Below are 20,222 nucleotides of genomic sequence, written 5' to 3'. Positions count from 1 at the left end.
GTTTGCCGAGCCGAAGGTTCGATGGACTTCTCGTGGGCTCTGGATGGCAATCGTGAGTCATTCAAGTCAAATCGGCGGAATAGGGCGAGCTCCAGTGTGGAACCAAATCCATTCCTAAATAATAATACTAATAAAAACCCATGCGTAATATTACTCATAGCTCCAATCTTAATCGTCCATCTTGTTATATTTGTGTCAGCAATGCTAGAGCATAGAGTGACCAGTATTATTAAACATTTTCGGAACCTACAGTGAAAGCCTAGTCCATAGCCTATAGTGGTGATTCTTGTTGAGTGCCAAAAGAAATCGTTTGGATCGAATCAGAACCAACAGTTTCCCTTGTAGCTGCGGATGAGTCAGTGCCTTCAAACATTCACAATCCACAGGAACTGCTCATGTATGGAATGATTCATACGGTATTGGAGTGGTTCATTTTAATGTCGAAGAATTAAAAGGCAGTGTTTCCTTGTTGCATGAGATCGACCACAGGCACACATTATATGGAAAAAGGAAAATATTACTTGTAAAAGAAAAAGAAAAATAGAGTAGGGTTTAAGACAGCAGAGGAAAGATTGCATAATAATATTTTGATCATTGAGCAACGTTAGTCAGGGAATTTCAGGTGGGACACAAGAGGGATCCGGAATTGACCGGGTATCAATATCTTAATACTGTGGACACATTTCTTGAACTTCCAGAATAGATATTGACTTCCATCCTGAGCGGGAATCGCTGGCGGCATAGCCCGGAGCTCTTCCGACATGTACAGTGATATTGTGATCTCCAGCTGCAATGTTAGCTCCACTGCTGTACGTAGACTCACAGATACCAGTTAGTACGGCTGGGATGTGGTTGTTGTCGCCACTGCTCTGGAACATGGCTATATCAATCTTGGTAGGTCTAACACACTCCCTGTTGTCGATCTTCAAGTACCACCTCGCAGCTGTGCTTGCTCCACGTGTGCGTATATTACCAGAATAGGATAACTTGAGTACAGTGTTGGTATGCTTCTTCCTGAACGACAGTGTTGCGATACGGCCTTCATCAATGTTGTTGCGGCGTACAAAACTTTGATACTTGTACCCAACGCTTCTCCGGTTACAACCAGTGCCGTCATACTGCAATTGGACAAAGAGACAAATTCACAAAGCTGGTACCAACTGAATGCCATCTCCAAGGTGTTTTATTTGTCTCCTTTCTGAGTCGGAAAACCGGAGCTTGTCTTGAATGCCAAATTAACTACAATTACCTAGAGTAAAAATTGTAACCAAAGACCAGCGTGACTAGCGCCCAGCCTGGTACTACAGACAACTTCGCCAGGCATGGACGGTCTCACATTCCATAATGATTGTGCGGTGCAAACCTCTAACTAAGGACCACCTGCCACTAAAGACCGCTTTCTCTGGCCCCCAAGGAGTGGTCGTTAGTCACAGGTTTTGCTGAAATTAAAGGTTAGTGCATGGCAGGGAGGGCCTCATGGCGTGTTTGTACCCTTCGGGTTAGCCTACAGTCCATTCATTGGAAACTGCCACCCTAACTTTTTGGTGTCTCTCTCACATAGTTGTAGATATCGTGAAAACAACAGTACATCCTGCATTGTGTTATCCGTGCAATTACTCCTTGCCACATTTCAGGCCAGAAAAGTCCAAGAACAGGGAAAAAGAACTTCAGCCAGGTTTTACAAAATTAGGACAGATATGCCATGGCAAAATGTATGGAGAAGCAGATCCCAAACCCAGATTTTTGAGATTTAAAGTGGGTTTTTGGTCCTTAATTCTGCCCAAAATCCGACTTTCAAAAGCCAGCGGGCCAGTTTCCGATGAATGGACTGTAAGGGCCATAGGCCCGAAGACTAACCTGAAAGGTACAAACAAGCCATAAGACCCTCCCTGTTATGCACTAACCTATGAAAGTCATACGTTTGACAGCGTTAGTCGACATGGTTAGCATTTTACCGTTCACCCCAACTTCGCCGTTGGCCTCTCCCTTTCTCTCTCTCGTTTTGTCTCTCTACCTATCACTCTCACTCCGAGTCTCTGTGTATGCCTCTATCTGTCTCCATCATCCTCTCCCTTCGGTCTCTGCTGCTCTCTTTCTCTCCCTCAGTCTCTCTCTCTCTCTCTCTCTCTCTCTCTCTCTCTCTCTCGGGTCCCCACTCTGGTCAGCCAGCAATGACAGTAAACAAGAGAGTTGAATGCATTACTCCATCGCCTACTCACTTACCTGAGTTCTGCTTTGAGTGTCTGCCAGTTGTTTTCGTAGCTCTTTAACTTCATTCTGTAGACTCCTGAACTCATCTAACGGAGCAGGATGCGCTGCACCGAAAAGAAACAATAAATGCAAACGACCAAAGTTATGAATTGTGTATGGCGTGTGTTGCATATTGGAAGGTTCGATGGACTTCTCCCTTTCAGCGTACCCATGCCTCTTGTGCGGGCAAAATACACACAAGCGTAACCTCAACTTCTCATGTGCTCTGGATGGCAGTCGTCAGTCAGTCAAGTGCTAATTCAAATATACAGAAAAAGGTACTTCGTAGGGGACTACACACAATTTACAAGTATCACTGGAGTCGCAGCAACCTCTTTATCATAGTGATTTGGAGTGCATAATGTCCCCTTTCCGAAAATAGGATCCAGCTATATAGAGCGACACAGTGCTAAAGTTGTCCTAAACTTGTCAGACAACTTAAATGGAGGTAGGTTTCCACCAGAAGGAACAGTGCTCAGCCCCATAATCTCTCTGGTGAAGAGATTATACTTGAGATAGGCAGTATTTTTCTCCTCCCCTTCCCATTACCATTATTACTCAAGTAGAAAATTTGTCATGTCGCTCACATGATTGTATATAAGGAGGCGTCATCGCCTGTTTGTTTCGCGACTTTAAATAAAATTCAACAACAACAACAACTACAATAGGCAAGGCGAGTTGCGCATTGAAGACACATGCACACCGTTGGCTAAGGTTTTGGCATCCTTTAACTTGCACATTGCCATCTTTTTTTTTTTTTTTAAAGAGAACACAAACCTACAAATCATGTTGAAAGATAAAAGTACATTGGACTGGGTAGGCGCTATCCACAATGCCAGGTAATAGCTGTGCTGATGATATACAGGATCGTCCCGCAAAGCGAAATGATCAAAAAATAAACACTCGCAATACAGTGAAGTACAGAAGTGCAAATTTAGTGCAAAACGGTGAGAGTTAAGAGATACAAAACTACTGTAAAACCGGAAAGTTTTAACGAAAATTTGATTCGTTATTTGCAGAAACGTTATCGCGACATGTCTGTGTGAAGATGTGCATACAGATGGGTGACCAGGGAGCCATCGTTCAACTTTCTGCACGTTATCATGCCAAAACTACAAAAACGTTAAACATTTTGATCGTGAAACTTTCCCGTTTTACAGTAGTCAAAGCACTTTTCACAAGCACTGAGATAAACCAACACTTTCGGGGGGGGGGAGAACCCACACTTCGAACCACCGATCTAAGTTAATATTAATCGTGTTACAAGCTATCTTCACCTGTCATGAGAAAGGCGAATAGGCATTTGAACCACGAATAAAACTGAATGAGCCACGCATAGCATGAAAAGGTTTGCACTTACGTGTCTGGCAGTAGTCCCCAGTGAAGTCAGGATGACACTTGCATTCGTATGACGTATTGGACAGCGACAACTGACACTGACCACCATTGAGACAGGGTGAGTAGGTCTTGCAAACTTCAGACTGTTGAACTGCGAACAAGAAGGCCATATAATTATAGCCCAAATTAGAACAGGAAAATCATGGCATGAGTCACTGACAAGTACATAACAATTATGGATAATTGGACCCATTAACTAGTACATTCCTGTATATGGGTCCGTGAAGTCGGGATGTGATATTCGTCACGAGGACAGTTGATGTGCTTTTCTAAGTACTCGTAGACTCCATTGCAGTCATTTGCATATCAGGGATCCTCAACTTCTATACTGAAACACGGTCTTTTTGCTCCATACATTATTTGAAATGTTCTCAAAATTAATTTTCGGGCCTGGCCCATTATCAAGGCGAAAGAGAAAACGTACATGTACATGAATTGGAGCATTGGAATTGAGGGACTTGCAAATTTATGATTTTATATAATTTTCACACAATTATTGAAGAAATGTTTCGGTTTGAAGCAATGAGAGGTCTAATGCGGAAGGCCTCGAATCCCAAGCAACTATGAGAATATTACCCGCAAGCGGAAACAGACACAGGTATATGACCATAACATAAGCGTGCTAACAAATGCACATCCATAAATACACGCACAAGCACACACAAACACACACACGCACTCAGTCAACAGACAAGGACACACACACGCATACACACGCACACGCACGTACACACACAACAGAGAGTGCCACGATATTCCTTGTTCTTCCTCTTATCCATGATTCCATGAACTCACTATCCGAGTTCAATGTCGCACACCATAACTCACGTATACATTTCTGAATTGCCTGAGCATCAGCTCTTGTAGACTGCAAGACGAACTTCAGAACACCGACGTCAGTGCTACTTATCACATCCTCCGACATCGTAGCGAGGAGAGCGCGTTGCTCGTACTGCAGTGCTTTGTTCTGTGCAATACCAGCCTTCAGCATTCTCCTCATCATACAGCTATCACCAGTGCCTGTACAGATAGGACACACGTGACACGGTGATCACGTGTGCAACGCATGGACATAAAGTACTGTTTTGACACTGAAATGGAAGGTTCTTTCTCTGTCTTTCCACTATGACCCATGACCAATATCAAAGGAAGGTGATTATGATACAGATTGATCTACAACCACAAAAATCATACAAAATCAAACCAGCAAGCAAGGAAGCCAACAATTCGTGGAGGGCTCGGGACTGGGGTTAGGATGGCATACAGTGGGACCTCCTACAGCATATGCATGAGAATAAGCTAAACGCCATTGAATTAAAACGCATGCCTGCTCAGATCATTTCGCTCGCTTTCCGTTCGGAAACAAACTACTAATACTTTGGAGTACTTACCAGTCACGTGATAGCAGTGGGTCAAGAGAAGAACAGCAGCAATAATAGCAAATCCCGCAGCGAATTTAGCCATGCTGTAGCAAGGAGTGTAGGCGAACTCTTCCTCTGTTTCTCTCTCTGTTACTCACAGTTTCTCCCTGTGTTTATTTCTCTTCGTCTCAACTCCTGTCCGCGTAAGTGACGGTCTCTTTATGATCAATTTTCGAGCGTGTTGTGTAGTTTTGTATGGACTTCACTAGCATAGCCTGTACCTGTACACAGCATGTGAATCACTCTGCTAGTGAATGCCTCGTAGCAGAGTGCTAGGGGGATTGTACGGCCTGTATGAATGTCTGTAAGATGAACGCTGGTGACAAAACGGGTGGTTAAAATATTGACATCCGTTAACGGTACTTGTCTTTCCACCGCTGACCACACTGTTGTCATCTTTACAAGCATTGACAAGAGAAACAATTTCCAGAATGACATCGGTGAGTACACAAAGACCTGGCTGTCCATTCAGATCACCACCTTGTCGTCTCTTGGACAGTCACGTCGACATTTGCCTTTCAACAGACTTGTCCAAGTGGAATGGGGGGATCGTGGCATAGGAAGATCTGATCCCCGGGGAAGCGGCGACACCATTTCTGCACGTCGCAGAAGCCATCAGGGCTACGGAGACTGAGAATGTAAATTTGACCAATTACACGTGAACGATGCAGGTTCCTTTTTTTTTAACCCCTGGGTTATAATATTTGTACTGTAACAGGTAGCCGAGTGGTAGGCGCGGTGCAATCAACAAGAGTTAGTTTTATTCTTCTTCTCTCAGGTACACATCTGCGATATAATTATTAGTAAAAGAAGAAGCGGCAAATAAATAACTTTCTCCCCGGTGCACACCTAGAGATTGACTACTTCTTCTTCGAGTTAGCTTTGTCGTTGCCATAAAATCTCATATAAAACAGAAATGCGCAGCAGCTTTTATGCAACAGATGCCGTACGTTTACATACGTAGATACACTAAATATACATCAGGTAAAGTTCCGTATTACTTCCGTATTAGCCAGGCAGGGATACTACAGTACTGACTCAATCGTCCTGAAATTCATGCTACTAACTACAACAAAAATTTAATTGTAACTTGTAAGTGTACCGAACTATCCGCCTCTCTTAACAAAAATATGCACATTGAAAAGTTTGGACAGTTGAACAGGGAACTGGTTTGAAGAGCACGTCACCATCAGAATTCGAACTTTATTCAAACCAAATTGGACCGTAACGAACCTGAGACGTTTAGTTCGACTCTGTCAGGGGTGCTATTTTTACTGATATTCATCATCATCATCATTAACCTACTCGGGTTGCTTTCGCAACAATAGTGAGGTTCTGCCACACGGTATAACGTGCCAAAGTACGTATGGAAACTAACGTTACTTCGCCGCGGTACGGGATTTAGTTTGATACGGATTTTTCATACCGTTTTCCGTGTGAAGCTCGCTTCACACAATCTGGACTCCGTGTGAAAAGTGAGCGTACAGAGTACATGTTGCGGGGTGTTCGTGTATACTTCGAGCATGCTACGTGCAGCAGAACCGGTGCAACGTAGGAAAAGTCCGTGTCAAACTTCACTGCAGTTGACACGGAATTTGGTACGTAGTTCCGTGTAGCAGAACCTCTCTAATGTCACGCCATTCCGTCCTGGTCTCTGTCCAGCTGTTGACCTGTACGGTAATGTCTTGTCTGCTCCATTTGTCTTCTTTACGCTGACCCGTTAATTTGACAGCTGGTCGCCCTCTCTTCCTTGTTGCCGACACCATGCCCTCCACTTGATCGTTTTCCAGGCTACATCTCTTCGCGATATGTCCATAATACCGGAGACTCCTGCCGTAGATTCTATCCGCTAACACTGGTCTCTCCATCGCCCAATTCCTCCGGGATATCCATGTTGGTTTTCTTTTTAATCCATTTCACTCTCACTAACCGGCGATAACACCACATTTCAAACGCCTACACGCTGTCTTCCTGTCGCTTTGTTAATGCCCGTGCCTCCGAGCCGTAACTGGCAATGGAAAACGCGGTTGCCTGCAGCAGTCGTACCTTTTAATGCCTTTCGATATATATTTTCGCATTTCCAAATGGGTTCTAGCCTGCTAACTGTCTGTCGTGCCAGGGTCAAACGACATCTCAGCTTTACTGTTGTCCTGCTGGAAATGTAGAGCTAATAATACCAATAATACTGATAATATTTTGTAACATAGAAATTGTGGGCACAAGTTGTGCGATCGAGTCCATCAGCTAAACTAGATTTTGAACAGTCAGACGTGCACAATCTCGCACAAAACTGACAAGGAGTACTGAGACATTCCACTGCACGGTTGGTTAGCACTAAGTAGCAGTGCTCAAGCTGTCTTTCATGCAGTGGAATGTCTCAGTACTTCTTGTCAGTTTTGTGCGAGATTGTGCACGTCTGACTGTTCAAAATCTAGTTTAGTTGGTGGACTCCATCGCATAACTTGTGCGCACAATTTCCTTGTTACAAAATATGTTTTCCTTGGCTCACCATCTGAGTTCTTAAAATACTGATAATACCAATAGCTAAAACAGGCACGAAGCAAGATACATTTATGCACCCTCTTGTGCGTGTGTGTGTATGTGTGTGTGCGTGTGCGTGCGTTTACAAGTGATAAACTGGGCAACACATTTTTTGTCATAGCATTGTGTTCGTAGTAATCAATCATTATAAACGGACAATTTGCTAATTGAAAAAATTCTGCGATTGGTGAGGATCAAAAGAAAACACTGGGTTGCGAAAGAGGGGCAAAATTTAAATCTTAATGTGATGACAATAGTGCCAAAAGGTGCAAGCGAGATTACATTAGGGTATCCACAATACCTTTTCACATTCAGAATTTATTGAATTCTAAAAGAACAGTTGCAGACAACGATAATAGTGTGCATAACGTGAAGTATTCTTTACATTATTACATAATAATTACTGAAGTATTATTATGCATTACCATGATTCTTGTTTCAGTTATGTACATCTTGATTGTTGTGTTTGTTAGTTGAAAGTATTGGAATCAGTGTACATTCACGTTAGATCTAGTCAACAAACCTTAGAGTGAGCTGCATTTTCATGCATTTTATGGTTTTTTTGTATTTGTATTGTATTTTATTATTTTACTTGAGCATTCCCAACAGACCCAAAGGTCTTCTTACAGGGTGCCCAAGATTAATGAAATTGTTAAGCTCCTGGCGAAATGAATTGGAGATATGATTTGTGAGAAGGGATTCGGGAAGCGCATTAAAGCGGTCAGCACCAAGGAATGAAATAGATCGGTATCCAGCTTGAGCTTGCACAATGGGTAAGGAAAGGAAATAATTGACTCGGCCGCGGGTTACTCTATCTGTGTGAGCGCAGTCACGGCGAAGGGAGAACATGTCAGAGAGGAGTGAACTGCAGATATTGTGGATGCAACGGAACACGAAGAATATGGACTTAGTATGATATCTTTTGTCTAAGCTAATTATGTGGTATCGCTCAAGCAAGTATGATGTCCGCGTGAATGTGTAATGCTCAAATATGCATCTAAGTGCTCTCATACTTGTGCGTAGCAGCTGATCTCTCACTTTGTCAGCGAGGCAGTGGACGTAAGCAGTGCCGGCGTACTCGAGCTTGCTCTGGACTACTGACAAGTAGAACTGCGTTATGGTACGTACAGTTTATGACTACCTAATTTTTATGAGTCCTGATGAGCGCCACAAGAAATCATTTGGATCGAATCAGAATACCCTGTTTCTTGTACCTGGCGAGAAGTGCCTTCATACCTTCGCAATCCACTGGTCCTGTATGGAATGACTATTTCAGTATCACCGTCTTAGTACTGTGGACACATTTCTTGAATTTCCAGAACAGATGTAGACGCCCATCCTGAGGCGGGATTACCAATGCCATGTCCCTGAACGCTCCCGATATGTACAGTGATCATGTGATCTCCAGCTGCAATGTTAGCTCCAGTACTACTGTACGTTGACTCACAAATGCCAGTTAGTACGGCTGGGACGTGCGTGTTGTCGCCACTGCTCTGGTACATTGCTATGCCGATCTTCGTTGGTCTAACACACTCCCTGTTGTCGATCTTGAAGTACCAACGTGCAGCTGTACCTGCTCCGACTGTGCGTATAGTACCAGAATAGGACAGCTTGAGTACAGTGTTGGTATACTTCTTCCTGAACGACAGCGTTGCGATACGGCCTTCATCCAGTTCACTGTTGACACGGTGACGACTCTGGTACTTGTATCCGAGAGTTCGAAGATTACAGCCTGCGCCCAGATACTGAAAAGAACAAAAAGCGAAAAAATGAAAAGACAAAATTATTTTAACGCTTTCAGAAGTTCACCTGAAGTGTATGCGAGCGTTTGAACAACATTCGTATTTAGTTATTGACATAAAAATTACCTGACTCGACACTTTACTGACTCAAGACTGGATTAAAGGAAGCAAACTATTTGTATGATACTAGAGAAGTATTGCGGAGCGACCTTTGTATGAATGCAACAGTAAGCACAAACGGTGGTGCCCATCGGATTTAACGTGTCCTGCTGGGGCGGCACTTTTTCGCACCCTTACCTGCTTCGGTTTGGATCAGCTGGTGCAGAGTCCAACGCACACAACATCTTCCGGAACACAGTCATGTCTAGACCTTGTCTTCACAAACCAACCCCTGCTGGCGACGGACGTTCACACAGCTTGCGCTCTTGGCTCCTCGGACCATCTCATGGTTTCATGCCAGTTCGCCGTCTCATTGCCCTCGGACCCAGACCTGCCACTTCCTTCTCGCAAACCGTTCCCATATCGCTTCCGTCGAGTTCCCTCTCAGTGCTGGGACTCTATGAACGCTGATTTCTCCTGCCACGACTGGTCGTTTCTGCAACCAGAAGGCTCTCCAACTGTTGACGCCGCGGTAGATCACTTTGCAGCCGTCCTTGAACGAGGGTTCCAACAGCACCTCTCTAACTTTGCTATCGGCTACAACAACCGGAAACATTCCAACCCAACATCCTCGACATCTAGTCCCCCATGGGTGACACTGTTCCTCGTATCTGAAGTGAAGCGCAAGCGTGATCTTTTCAGCATCTACAAGAAATTCCCAACGCCGGTTAACCGGGAGGCTTACCGAGTTCAACGCAACTTCGTCAAGCACCTTTCTCGTACCTCACACCGCTCCTTTCTAAACTCTCTTTCTGCAACACTCTCCTCCCCCGATCGCCCATCACTCCACCAATTCATTCGCAACCAGTGCCGCGGGACCTCCCGCGCGCCAATCCAGTACCTGACGGACTCCAATGGCAACCGCCAGCACGATGTGAAGGCGATTGCAGACACACTGAACAAGCAGTTTGTTTCATCCGGCATTCCGGAGGATCCGAATTGGGACATTCCATCGCTGTCCCCAGCCCCTGAACTTAGCGCACCACTCACACGCGTCGTTACCACGACTGCTACCGTCTGTAAGCACCTCAAACTCCTGAAGAATTGTAAGTCCCCTGGCGAAGATGGCATACCCAATGAGGTTCTCAAATGGCTTGCGCCATCTCTGTCCTATCCCTTGTGCCTGCTCTTTAACATGTCATATCGTACAGGAGTATTTCCGTCCGTCTGGAAATCTGCTGTTATCGTCCCGATCTATAAGAAAGGCCAACGCTCTCAGGCTGGCAACTACAGACCAATCTCTCTCCTTCCCGCTGTGTCAAAGGTCTGTGAACGTATTTTCTTTGAGTCTCTGTACTGCCACGTCACCCCAGCGCTTTCACCATCTCAATCCGGTTTCTGCCGTGGAGACTCCACAACTTTCCAACTAACGCGTCTAGTACAAGACATCTACACCCAGCGGAACCTCAGGCGGCATGTTGGCATCGTGTTCTTTGACCTAGCGAAAGCTTTCGACACCGTCTGGCATCGTGGTCTGCTTGCAAAGCTAGAGTCCGTCTTCTTGGTACATGGTCCAGCCCTGCAATGGCTCTCATCCTATCTTTCCTGCCGCCACCAGACTGTCAGAGTATCTACCTCCCTATCAGACCCATTACTAGTCGTGTCTGGGGTACCCCAGGGGTCCATACTTGGGCCGCTCCTATTTCTACTGTACGTTAATGACTTGCCAGCCCTTGTACCAAATGTAAGTCTTTTTGCTGACGACACTGCTCTGATGTGCTCCGACAGCTCGGCAGACAACCTCACGGCCTCCATGCAGTCCGGGGTCAACGCTACAGTAACATGGATGGAAACCTGGAAACTGAAGCCTAACCTCGCCAAAACCGAGGCCATGTTCTTCTCTCCCTCGCCCCCCACTCAGCTTCTGTATTTTCCTGGTCTAAATAGTACACCTATTAAAGTTGTTAACGAGCACAAGCACCTGGGCGTTATTCTCGACCGCCAACTCTCCTGGTCTCCACAAGTCCAGTCTGTGTGCAAGCGTGCGAGTGCGTCCTTAGGTATGCTACAACCCCACTGCCAACACTTGAATGATAACTGCAGAAAATTGTTCTTTAAGTCGTACATTTTGCCTATATTTGACTATTGCGATATAGCTTGGTGCGGGTTGTCTCAGACTTTACTCCACAGACTGGAAGTACATCAACGCTTGCTTCTGAAAATTCTGTTTCGAAAAGACCAAACATTTTCCTCCCTTTGTCTTTATAAACTTGCTTCCACGCACCCTCTTCTTGCCCGACATCAGCAGCATCTTTGTATCCTTGTGCAAAAAATCTTCCTAGCCCAAGTCCCGAAACATATTGCCAAGTACAACTGGTTTGTTACCACTAGACCAACACGCAATGCCTTATCACTGCCCCGAGCTAGTTCCTCTCTGTTTTTGAAATCCCCTTTCTTCTCAGCATACTCCCTTTGGTCTAACCTGCCTACTAGCATTAAGACATGCCAGGATATCAGGAAATTCAAAGTCCAGCTTTCCACACTGTCTCATCCGAAGTGATCCCATGTATTACTAATGTGCCTCCCTTTCTTTTTCTCTCCCTATCTCCTTTCCCTCTCTGACAGCATCTTTCTTTTTCTCCCTTTTAGCTTGCCGTGGTTGGCTATCACCTGACCTCTCATGTTTATTGGCAGTCTTCGGACGGGCCAGGAGATGTTGAATAAATAAATAAATGTTCGTGCTCTTTCTTGCTAAGCGTTCTGCGAATGTTCTTATGAAGTTTTTGTTTTGAATTATGTTCGCTCGGAGGAAGCTAGCGTGAACGCGTTCTTGATTGAAAAGAATTGAGTGATCTGATGCAGACCAAACGATATAATGATTTCGAGGATCAGGATCAAACGAGCGTGCACTAACTACACTGTTCATGGACGGACACTCGCAGACAAAATGATTTGGCCTGTGTCATTAAAATGACGCATAAAAACCACGTCCGCCAGAAAATAGAAAAATTAACATCTCCGCAATAGCCTGCACTGTAGAGTTCATCTATCAGGAGATTGGAAATGGTGAGATAAAGCAACAAGCGCTTCCAGATTCGAAAACTAGGACTAGCACACCAAGCAAAGAGTAAATCAAGTCACTCGATGGTGTATAATAGAGCACAACACATTGCATGAGGGTGGTTCACAGCCAGTCTGCAATCAGCCTGGGCTTTACGACTTCCGGGTGTGAAAGGTAGTGCGAAGTTTGTCTTTTGGTTGTTGTTCAATTTTATTTTTACGAGCCGAGATAGCCACAAACCATTACGCCTGATCATGGTGCAAATGCTAGCATAAGATGGCGGGGAGGCGCATAACGATGGAAGCCGAAACAGTGGAGGCGGGGAAAAAGCAGCTGAAGCTATTAATACTCATAAAAAGGACACACTTCAGGCTCATTACAAACATCTTGAAAGTGTTTGTCTTCACAAGTATACTTTCAAGCCTTCTCGTCAGGTGAAATACAGGCAAGGGAAAAGGAACAGGAACAGTGGATTAAATAACGTAAGAAGGTGGTAAAACAGCGCAAAAAAAGAAAGAAGATAGCTAAAGTAAACTGCGAAAATTGCAATAATGACACAAAGGTGCAAATGCGAGAAAACTCAATAAGCGTTACATGTAGTGCGAACACAAGAGACAACCACTGGACATACATGTAACTAACGAGGTTTTGACGACCTACCTAACAGCCTTAGTGTGAATTTGATTTGTTTCTGCTTGCAAAGGTTGGGTTTCTTTGTGTGGATGTATACAGCTTCCAAAACATTCAGCAAGCTATTAAAATAAAATTAACGGGGCACTTAGGAGCAAGTGAGACATAATAGGGGCAAAACCTCTCTACCAAGCAAAAAGGTGCTGGAAGCAATGGAGATCAGAGACCAGCGGCCAGAAATCAATGAAGACAGCGGGTGGTCCCTGACGGAATAACTAAGCACATCGGCATAGTGGAATTGTGTGTGCGTGTGTGTGTGTGTGAGTGTGAGTATGCGTGCGTGCGTGCACAGACGGGAGGGAAATGATCTCTGTCTCTCTCTCTCTCTCGCTCTCTCTCTCTCAGCTCCCCACTCTGGTCAGCCAGCAATGACAGTAAACAAGAGTAATGAATGCATTACTCCATCACCTACTCACTTACCTGAGTTCTGCTTTGAGTGTCTGCCAGTTGCGTTCGTAGCTCCTTAACTTCATTCTGTAGACTCCTGAACTCATCTAACGGAGCAGGATGCGCTGCACCGAAAAGAAACAATGATTACAAACGACCAGAGTTATGAATTGTGTATGGCGTGTGTTGCATATTGTAAGGTTCGATGGACTTCTCCCTTTCAGCGTACCCAAGCCTCTTGTACGGGCAAAATACACACAAGCGTAACCTCAACTTCTCATGTGCTCTGGATGGCAGTCGTGAGTCAGTCAAGTGCGAATGCAAATCTACAGGACAAAAAGCGAGGTACTTCCTAGGGGACGACACACAATTCCCAAGTATCACCGGAGTCGCACCAACCTCTTCGTCATAGTGCTATTAAGTGCATAATGTCTCCTTTCCGCAAAAAAGGATCCAGCTATCTGGAGCGACACAGTGCTAAAGTTGTCCTGACCGGCCAGACAACTGAAATGGAGGAAGGTCTCCACTAGAAGGAACGGTGCATAACCCGATAATCTCCCTGATGAAAAGATCTACTTGAGGTAAGCAATATGTAAGGCGAGTTGCGCATTGAACACACACGCACACCATTGAATAAGGTTCCGTATCCTTCAACATGTTCATTTCCATCTCATCAGAAGGAATGTTTCCGCAAAGCTAAATGATCAAAAAATAAATACTCGAAATGCAGCGAAGTACAGAAGTGCAAATTTAGTGGGAAACGTTGAGAGCTAAGAGATAAAATACTAGTCAAAGCACGTTTCACAAGTACTGAGATAAACCAACACCCTCGGGGTGCAAAACCCACACTTCGAACTACGCATCTAAGTTAGTATTAATCGTGTCACAAGCTCTCTTCACCTGTCATGAAAAAGGCGAATAGGCATTTGAACCACGAATAAAACTCAATGAGCCACGCATAGCATGAAACGGTTTGCACTTACGCGTCTGACAGTAGTCGCCAGTGAAGTCAGGATGACACTTGCATACGTATGACGTATTGGACAGCGCCAACTGACACTGACCACCATTGAGACAGGGAGAGGAGGTCTTGCAAACTTCAGACTGTTGAACTGTGAACAAAAAGGCCGTATATAGCCCGAATCGGAACAGAAAAATCATGACATGAGTCATTGACAAGTATATAATTATGGATCCGTGCAGTCAATGACTAGTGCATTTTGATTCGTGGAGTCGTTCATGTGATACTGGTCATGAAGACAGTTGATGTGCTTTGTGCTTTTCTAATTACTAGAAGACTCCATTGCAGTCATTTGCACATCAGGGATCCTCAACTTCAATACTGAAACACGGTCTCTTTACTCCATACATTATTTGAAATGTTCTCCAAATTATTTTTCAGGTCAGGCCAATTATCAAGGTTAATTTTAAAAGCAGAAAACGTACATGTAAATGAATTGGAGCATTGGAATTGATGGACTTGGAAATTTAGGATTTTTTCACATAATTGAACAAATGTTTCGGTTTGAAGCAATGAAAGGTCAAACACGGAAGGTCTCGCTTCAGAAGCAACAATGAGAATATTACCCGCAAACGGACACCGACACAGGTATATACCCATAAGCATAAGCATGCAAACAAATGCACATCCATAAAAACTCGCACAAGCGCACAAAATACACAAACGCACTCAGTCAACAGACAAGGACACGCACACGCATACACATGCACACGCACGTACACAGACAACAGAGAGTGCCTCGACATTCCTTGTTCTTCCTCTTATCCATGATCGCATTAACTCACTATCCGAGTTCAACGTCACACACCATAACTCACGTATACATTTCTGAATTGCCTGAGCATCAGCTCTTGTAGACTGCAAGGCAAACTTCAGAAGACCGACGTCAGCGCTACTTATCACATCCTCCGACATCGTAACCAAGAGAGCACGTTGCTCGTACTGCAGTGCTTTGCTCTGTGCAACACCAGCCTTCAGCATTCTCCTCACCATACAGCTATCACCAGTACCTGTACAGACAGTATGCACGTGACAAGGTGATCACGTGTGCAGCGGCATGGACATAGAGTACTGTATGAACGCTGAAGTGTGGAGGGAAAGTATTGACTGGATATCGATAACTGATTTCACTTGACAATGTTGCCAATGTCACCGATTCTTACAGGATTGCAAATTCTTCCTCTTTATTTCCACTCTGGTCCATGACCGATAAGGACAGTAATTATGATTCAAAATAAGTCTGCAACCACTCAAATCTTTCAAAATCAAACCAGCAAGTAAGGAATCCAACAATTCGTGGAGGGCTGGGGTAACGATTGCATACAGTATGACGTACCAAAGCATATGCATGAGAATAAGTTAAACGTCATTGAATTCAAACGAATGCTTGTTCAGAATATTCCGCTCGTTTTCCGTTCGGAAACAAACTACTATTACTTTGAGGTACTTACCAGTCACGTGACAGCAGTGGGTCAAGAGAACAACAACAACAGCAATAGTAGCAAATCCCACAGCGAATTTAGCCATGGTGGAGGAAGGAGCGTTGGCGAACTCTTCCTCTGTTTCTCTCTCTGTTACTCACAGTTTCTCCCCGTGTCTATTTCTCTTCGTCTCAACTCCTGTCCGCGTAAGTGACGGTCTCTTTATGATCAATTTTCGAGCGTGTTGCGTAGTTTTGTATCGACTTCACTAGCATAGCCTGTACGTGTACGCAGCATGTGAATCACTGTGCTAGTGAATGCCTCGTAGCAGAGTGCTAGGGGGATTGTACGGCCTGTATGAATGTCTGTGAGATGAACGCTGGTGACAGAACGGGTGGTTAAAATCTTGACATCAGTGAACGGTACTTGTCTTTCGACCGCTGACCACACTGTTATCATCTTTACAAACATTGACAAGAGAAACAATTTCCAGAATGGCATCGGTGAGTACACAAAGACCTGGCTGTCCATTCAGATCACCACCTTGTTGTCTCTTGGACAGGCACATCGACATTTGCCTTTCAACAGACTTGTCAAAGTGGAATGGGGGGATCGTGGCATAGGAAGATCTGATTCTCGGGGAAGCGGCGACACCATTTCTGCACGTCACAGAAGCCATCAGGACTAAGGAGACTGAGTATGTAAATTTGACAAATTACACGTGAACGATGCAGGTTCCTTTTTTTAACCTGGGGGTTCTAATACTAGTACTGACTCAATCGTCCTGAAATTCATGCTACTAACTTTAAAAAATTAATTGTAACTTGTAAGTATACCCAACTATCTGCCTCTCTTAACAAAATAAATGCACATTGAAAAGTTTGGACAGGTAACCAGAGTGCCAGGAAGCTGTTGACAGGAAGCAACGTGCCTGGCGACGTCACCGATCTTCGCCGCACAATGCACACCTGCGGCTGGCCTACTCTATGGCAACAGGTGAAGCAACAAACTGTCTGCACAGAGCCAAGCAAGCGCACACTGTCAGTTACCGCCGAAAGATAAGAGAAGGTGCCCTTTCCAGCCGACAATGGTGGACAACCGTCAAGCGAGCAGGTGGGCAAGGACACCGCTCTGCAGACATACCTGTTCTGCGTGCGTCGAACGGAACTGAGCACACCACGTGCAGCGAAAAGGCCGAAGCATTCGAGCAGTACTTCGCCGCAAAGTGCAGTCTTGGTGACAACGACTTGCAAGCCAACAGCCTCCCTCCAGTCCGCCCCGATCTCAAGCCCAACTCCGCAATGTCCACTTTCGGCCAAGCACCGTTGAGCGGAAGCTGAGGCAACTCCACCCCGCCAAAGCCACGGGTCCAGACGGCATCCCCGGGCGTGTACTCCGGCAATGCAGCAACGAGCTGGCTGTACCAGTGTCGCGGCTCTTTCCGCAGGCCTTCCACCAAGGTCGGCAACCTACAATGTGGAAGACGGCAATGGTTGTGCCGGTGCACAAGAAAAAATCCAAGTCTGATGTTAGGAACTACCGCCCGATCTCCCTCCTCTCTATTCTGTCGAAAGTCATGGAGGCCATTATCAACCACTCAATCCGACAGTTCCTGGAGCCACACAACATCTTATCGAAAAGTCAGTATGGCTTCCGCAGCCAATTCGGCACCCAGGACATACTCACGCTACTCAACTACCAATGGAGTCGCGTTGCAGCCAGAGGTGGTGTGGTTAGAGTCATTGCAGTGGATGTGGCTGGCGCATTCGACCGCGTCTCTCATGTAGGCGTTTTGCACAAGGCACAATGCTATGGTGTAACTGGTCCACTTCTCGCTTGGCTGAGGGATTACCTGACTGATCGTTACTTGAGGGTTGCAGTTGGAGGTGAACTTTCCAGTCCGTACCCGACCAAAGCTGGCGTGCCCCAGGGCAGTATCCTTGGTCCCACCCTGTTCATCCTCTACACCAATGATGGCGAGGACCACCTCCCACCAGGTATGGAGCTAGCAGCCTACGCTGACGACACCACTCTCTTCCACACATCAAGAGCTGACATTGATTGTGGCTCCCAGCTCCTCCAGCAGGGCATTGATGCATTTTCCCGTCGGGGACATAAGTGGAGGATCAAATTTGAGCCCTCCAAGACGCAGGCTATGTCTATACGCCACCATCGCCAGCCCTGGGAGCTCCCTCGAGCAACATTTGACTGCACACCGGTCAGTGAAGAGAGTCGGCTGAAACTCCTGGGAGTCACCTTTGACGACACCCTGAGCTACTCCTTCCACCTCCGCTCCCTAGCTTCCCGTGCTAACCAGCGGATTGGCTTCCTGAAGCGAGCGTCTCCCATCCTGGACGCCGAGAGCCGCCAACGCGTCTAAAACGGCTTTGTGCGACCCACACTCGAGTATTGCCCCTTAGTGTGGATGGGCTCACCCTCGTCCCATCTTAAGAAGCTGGACCAGATCCAGCGAAGGGCCCTCCACATCATCGGAGCAGGTACTTGGCTCCCTAGCCTGGCACTCCGTCGCCTGGTAGCTGCACTTGCCTATACCTACAAGCTCTGCTATCTAGATGCATCCAGCCCTCTGAAGCAGATGCTGCCCAAACCAGCCACTCACCGTGCCCCCGAGACAAGACCTACCCGTCAGTCTCTCCAGCTGCAGGGTTCCCATCCATACCAGATGACAACTGGCCTGCCTGCCAACACCCGGAATAGCTGCCCCCAAGGATTCCCTGCTTGCACCGTTGCAACGTGGAATGCCCTGCCACCAGACCTGTTCCACCACCCACCCGCCCAGCCCCACATGCAAAGCTTCAAAAAAAAGGTGTACCGTCACCTTCTTGCTCAGGACTGGCTCTCTGCTACTGATGCACTTTGAATCTGCTCGCCAACGCTTTCCCTGTTCTTATTAGTGTTCAGCTGCTTACCTTATAACCTTGCTGCCATCATCACCAATATTCTGATTCTGATGCACATGTCCCAGAACCTGCTATCCTTCCCAGTCCCCATCACCAAGAGCACTGTGCTCTTCTATCTCCCAGCGCTCTCTCTCTCTCTCTCTCTCTCTCTCTCTCTCTCTCTCTCTCTCTCTCTCTCTCTCTCACTCTCACACACACTCTCTCTCTCTCTCTTTCTCTCTCGATCTCTCTCCTTCTTCTCTTCTTCTCCCCCCCCCCATCTCCCGATAATTATTAGCCCCCCCCCCCCCGTTTTCTTTCGACGCGTTTGCTGTGCAATGAAGCCGAGACCCTACGTCGGTGGGGCACATCAGACCCCGTCACTACGTCCACGATTCATGCCTGCGATTCTGCACCGCTGCTTGCATGTCATGATTGGAAGCTGTGGCCTTAGTAAAAAAAAAAAAAAACTCGTTTTAAGAGCACGTTCCTTGTCATCATCAGAATTCGAACTTGATTCAAACGAAAGTAGACCGTGACAAACCTGAGACGTTCAGTTGGAATCTGTCAGGGGTGCTATTTTTACTGATAATCATCATCATCGTCGTCGTCATCATCATCGTCCTTAACCCACTCGGGTTGCTGTGGCAACAATGTCACGCCATTCCGTCCTTGTCTCTGTCAAGCGGTTGACCTGTATGGTAATATCTTGTCTACTCCGTTTGCCTTCTTTACGCTGTCCCGTTCATTTGACAGGTGATCGCCCTCTCTTTCTTGTTGCCGACACCATGCCCTCCACTAGATCGTTTTCCAGGCTAAATCCTTTCGCGATATGTCCATAATACCAGAGACTCCTGCCGTAGATTCTATCCGCTAACATTGGTCTCTCCATCGCCCAATTCCTCCAGGATATCCATGTTTGTTATCTGTTCAGTACATTTCATTCTCACTAACAGGCGATAACCCCACATTTCAAACGCATGCACGCTGTCTTCCTCTCCCTTTCTTAGTACCCATGCCTCCGAGCCGTAACTGGCAGCGGAAAACGCGGTTGCGTGCAGCAGCCGTGACTTCATGTCTTTCGATATATATTTTTGCATTTCCAAATGGGTTATAGCCTGCTAACTGTCTGTCGTGCCAGGGTCAAACGACATCTCAGCTCTACTGTTGTCCTGCTGGAGATATCGAACTGATAATAGAAAAATTCTGTAATAACAATCGCTGCAACAGGCACGAACCAAGATACATCTATGCACCCACTTGTGCGTGTGTGTGTGTACGCGTGTACCAG

At 45.9% G+C, this 20,222-nt stretch overlaps 1 protein-coding gene across 4 annotated transcripts; it reads right to left on the bottom strand.

Annotated features, from left to right (window-relative positions):
- Positions 1-200: 200 nt before the first annotated feature.
- On the bottom strand, positions 201-16,228 carry LOC135826042 (uncharacterized). 4 transcript variants are annotated; one of them, XM_065338675.1, is made up of 5 exons: positions 5,040-5,332; positions 4,444-4,668; positions 3,611-3,739; positions 2,224-2,315; positions 201-1,118 (listed from the first exon to the last, which is right to left on the bottom strand). In XM_065338675.1, exons 1-5 carry the CDS (start codon positions 5,110-5,112, stop codon positions 666-668), a joined length of 972 nt encoding a protein of 323 aa, XP_065194747.1. In that variant the 5' UTR covers positions 5,113-5,332; the 3' UTR covers positions 201-665. The 4 variants fall into 4 exon arrangements, with proteins under 4 accessions (XP_065194747.1, XP_065194751.1, XP_065194749.1 ...); XM_065338679.1 differs by having other exon boundaries at positions 207-1,118; positions 4,477-4,668; positions 5,040-5,241; XM_065338677.1 differs by lacking the exons at positions 2,224-2,315; positions 3,611-3,739; positions 4,444-4,668; positions 5,040-5,332 and adding exons at positions 13,623-13,714; positions 14,573-14,701; positions 15,429-15,620; positions 16,062-16,220 and having other exon boundaries at positions 211-1,118.
- Between the last annotated feature and the right edge of the window lie 3,994 nt (positions 16,229-20,222).

This window comes from Sycon ciliatum, chromosome 10 (assembly GCF_964019385.1).
Source record: "Sycon ciliatum chromosome 10, ocSycCili1.1, whole genome shotgun sequence".
Taxonomy (NCBI): Eukaryota; Metazoa; Porifera; class Calcarea; order Leucosolenida; family Sycettidae; genus Sycon; species Sycon ciliatum.
Note: the sequence above shows the minus strand (reverse complement) of the source record. Positions and strands in the feature narration are given on the sequence as shown.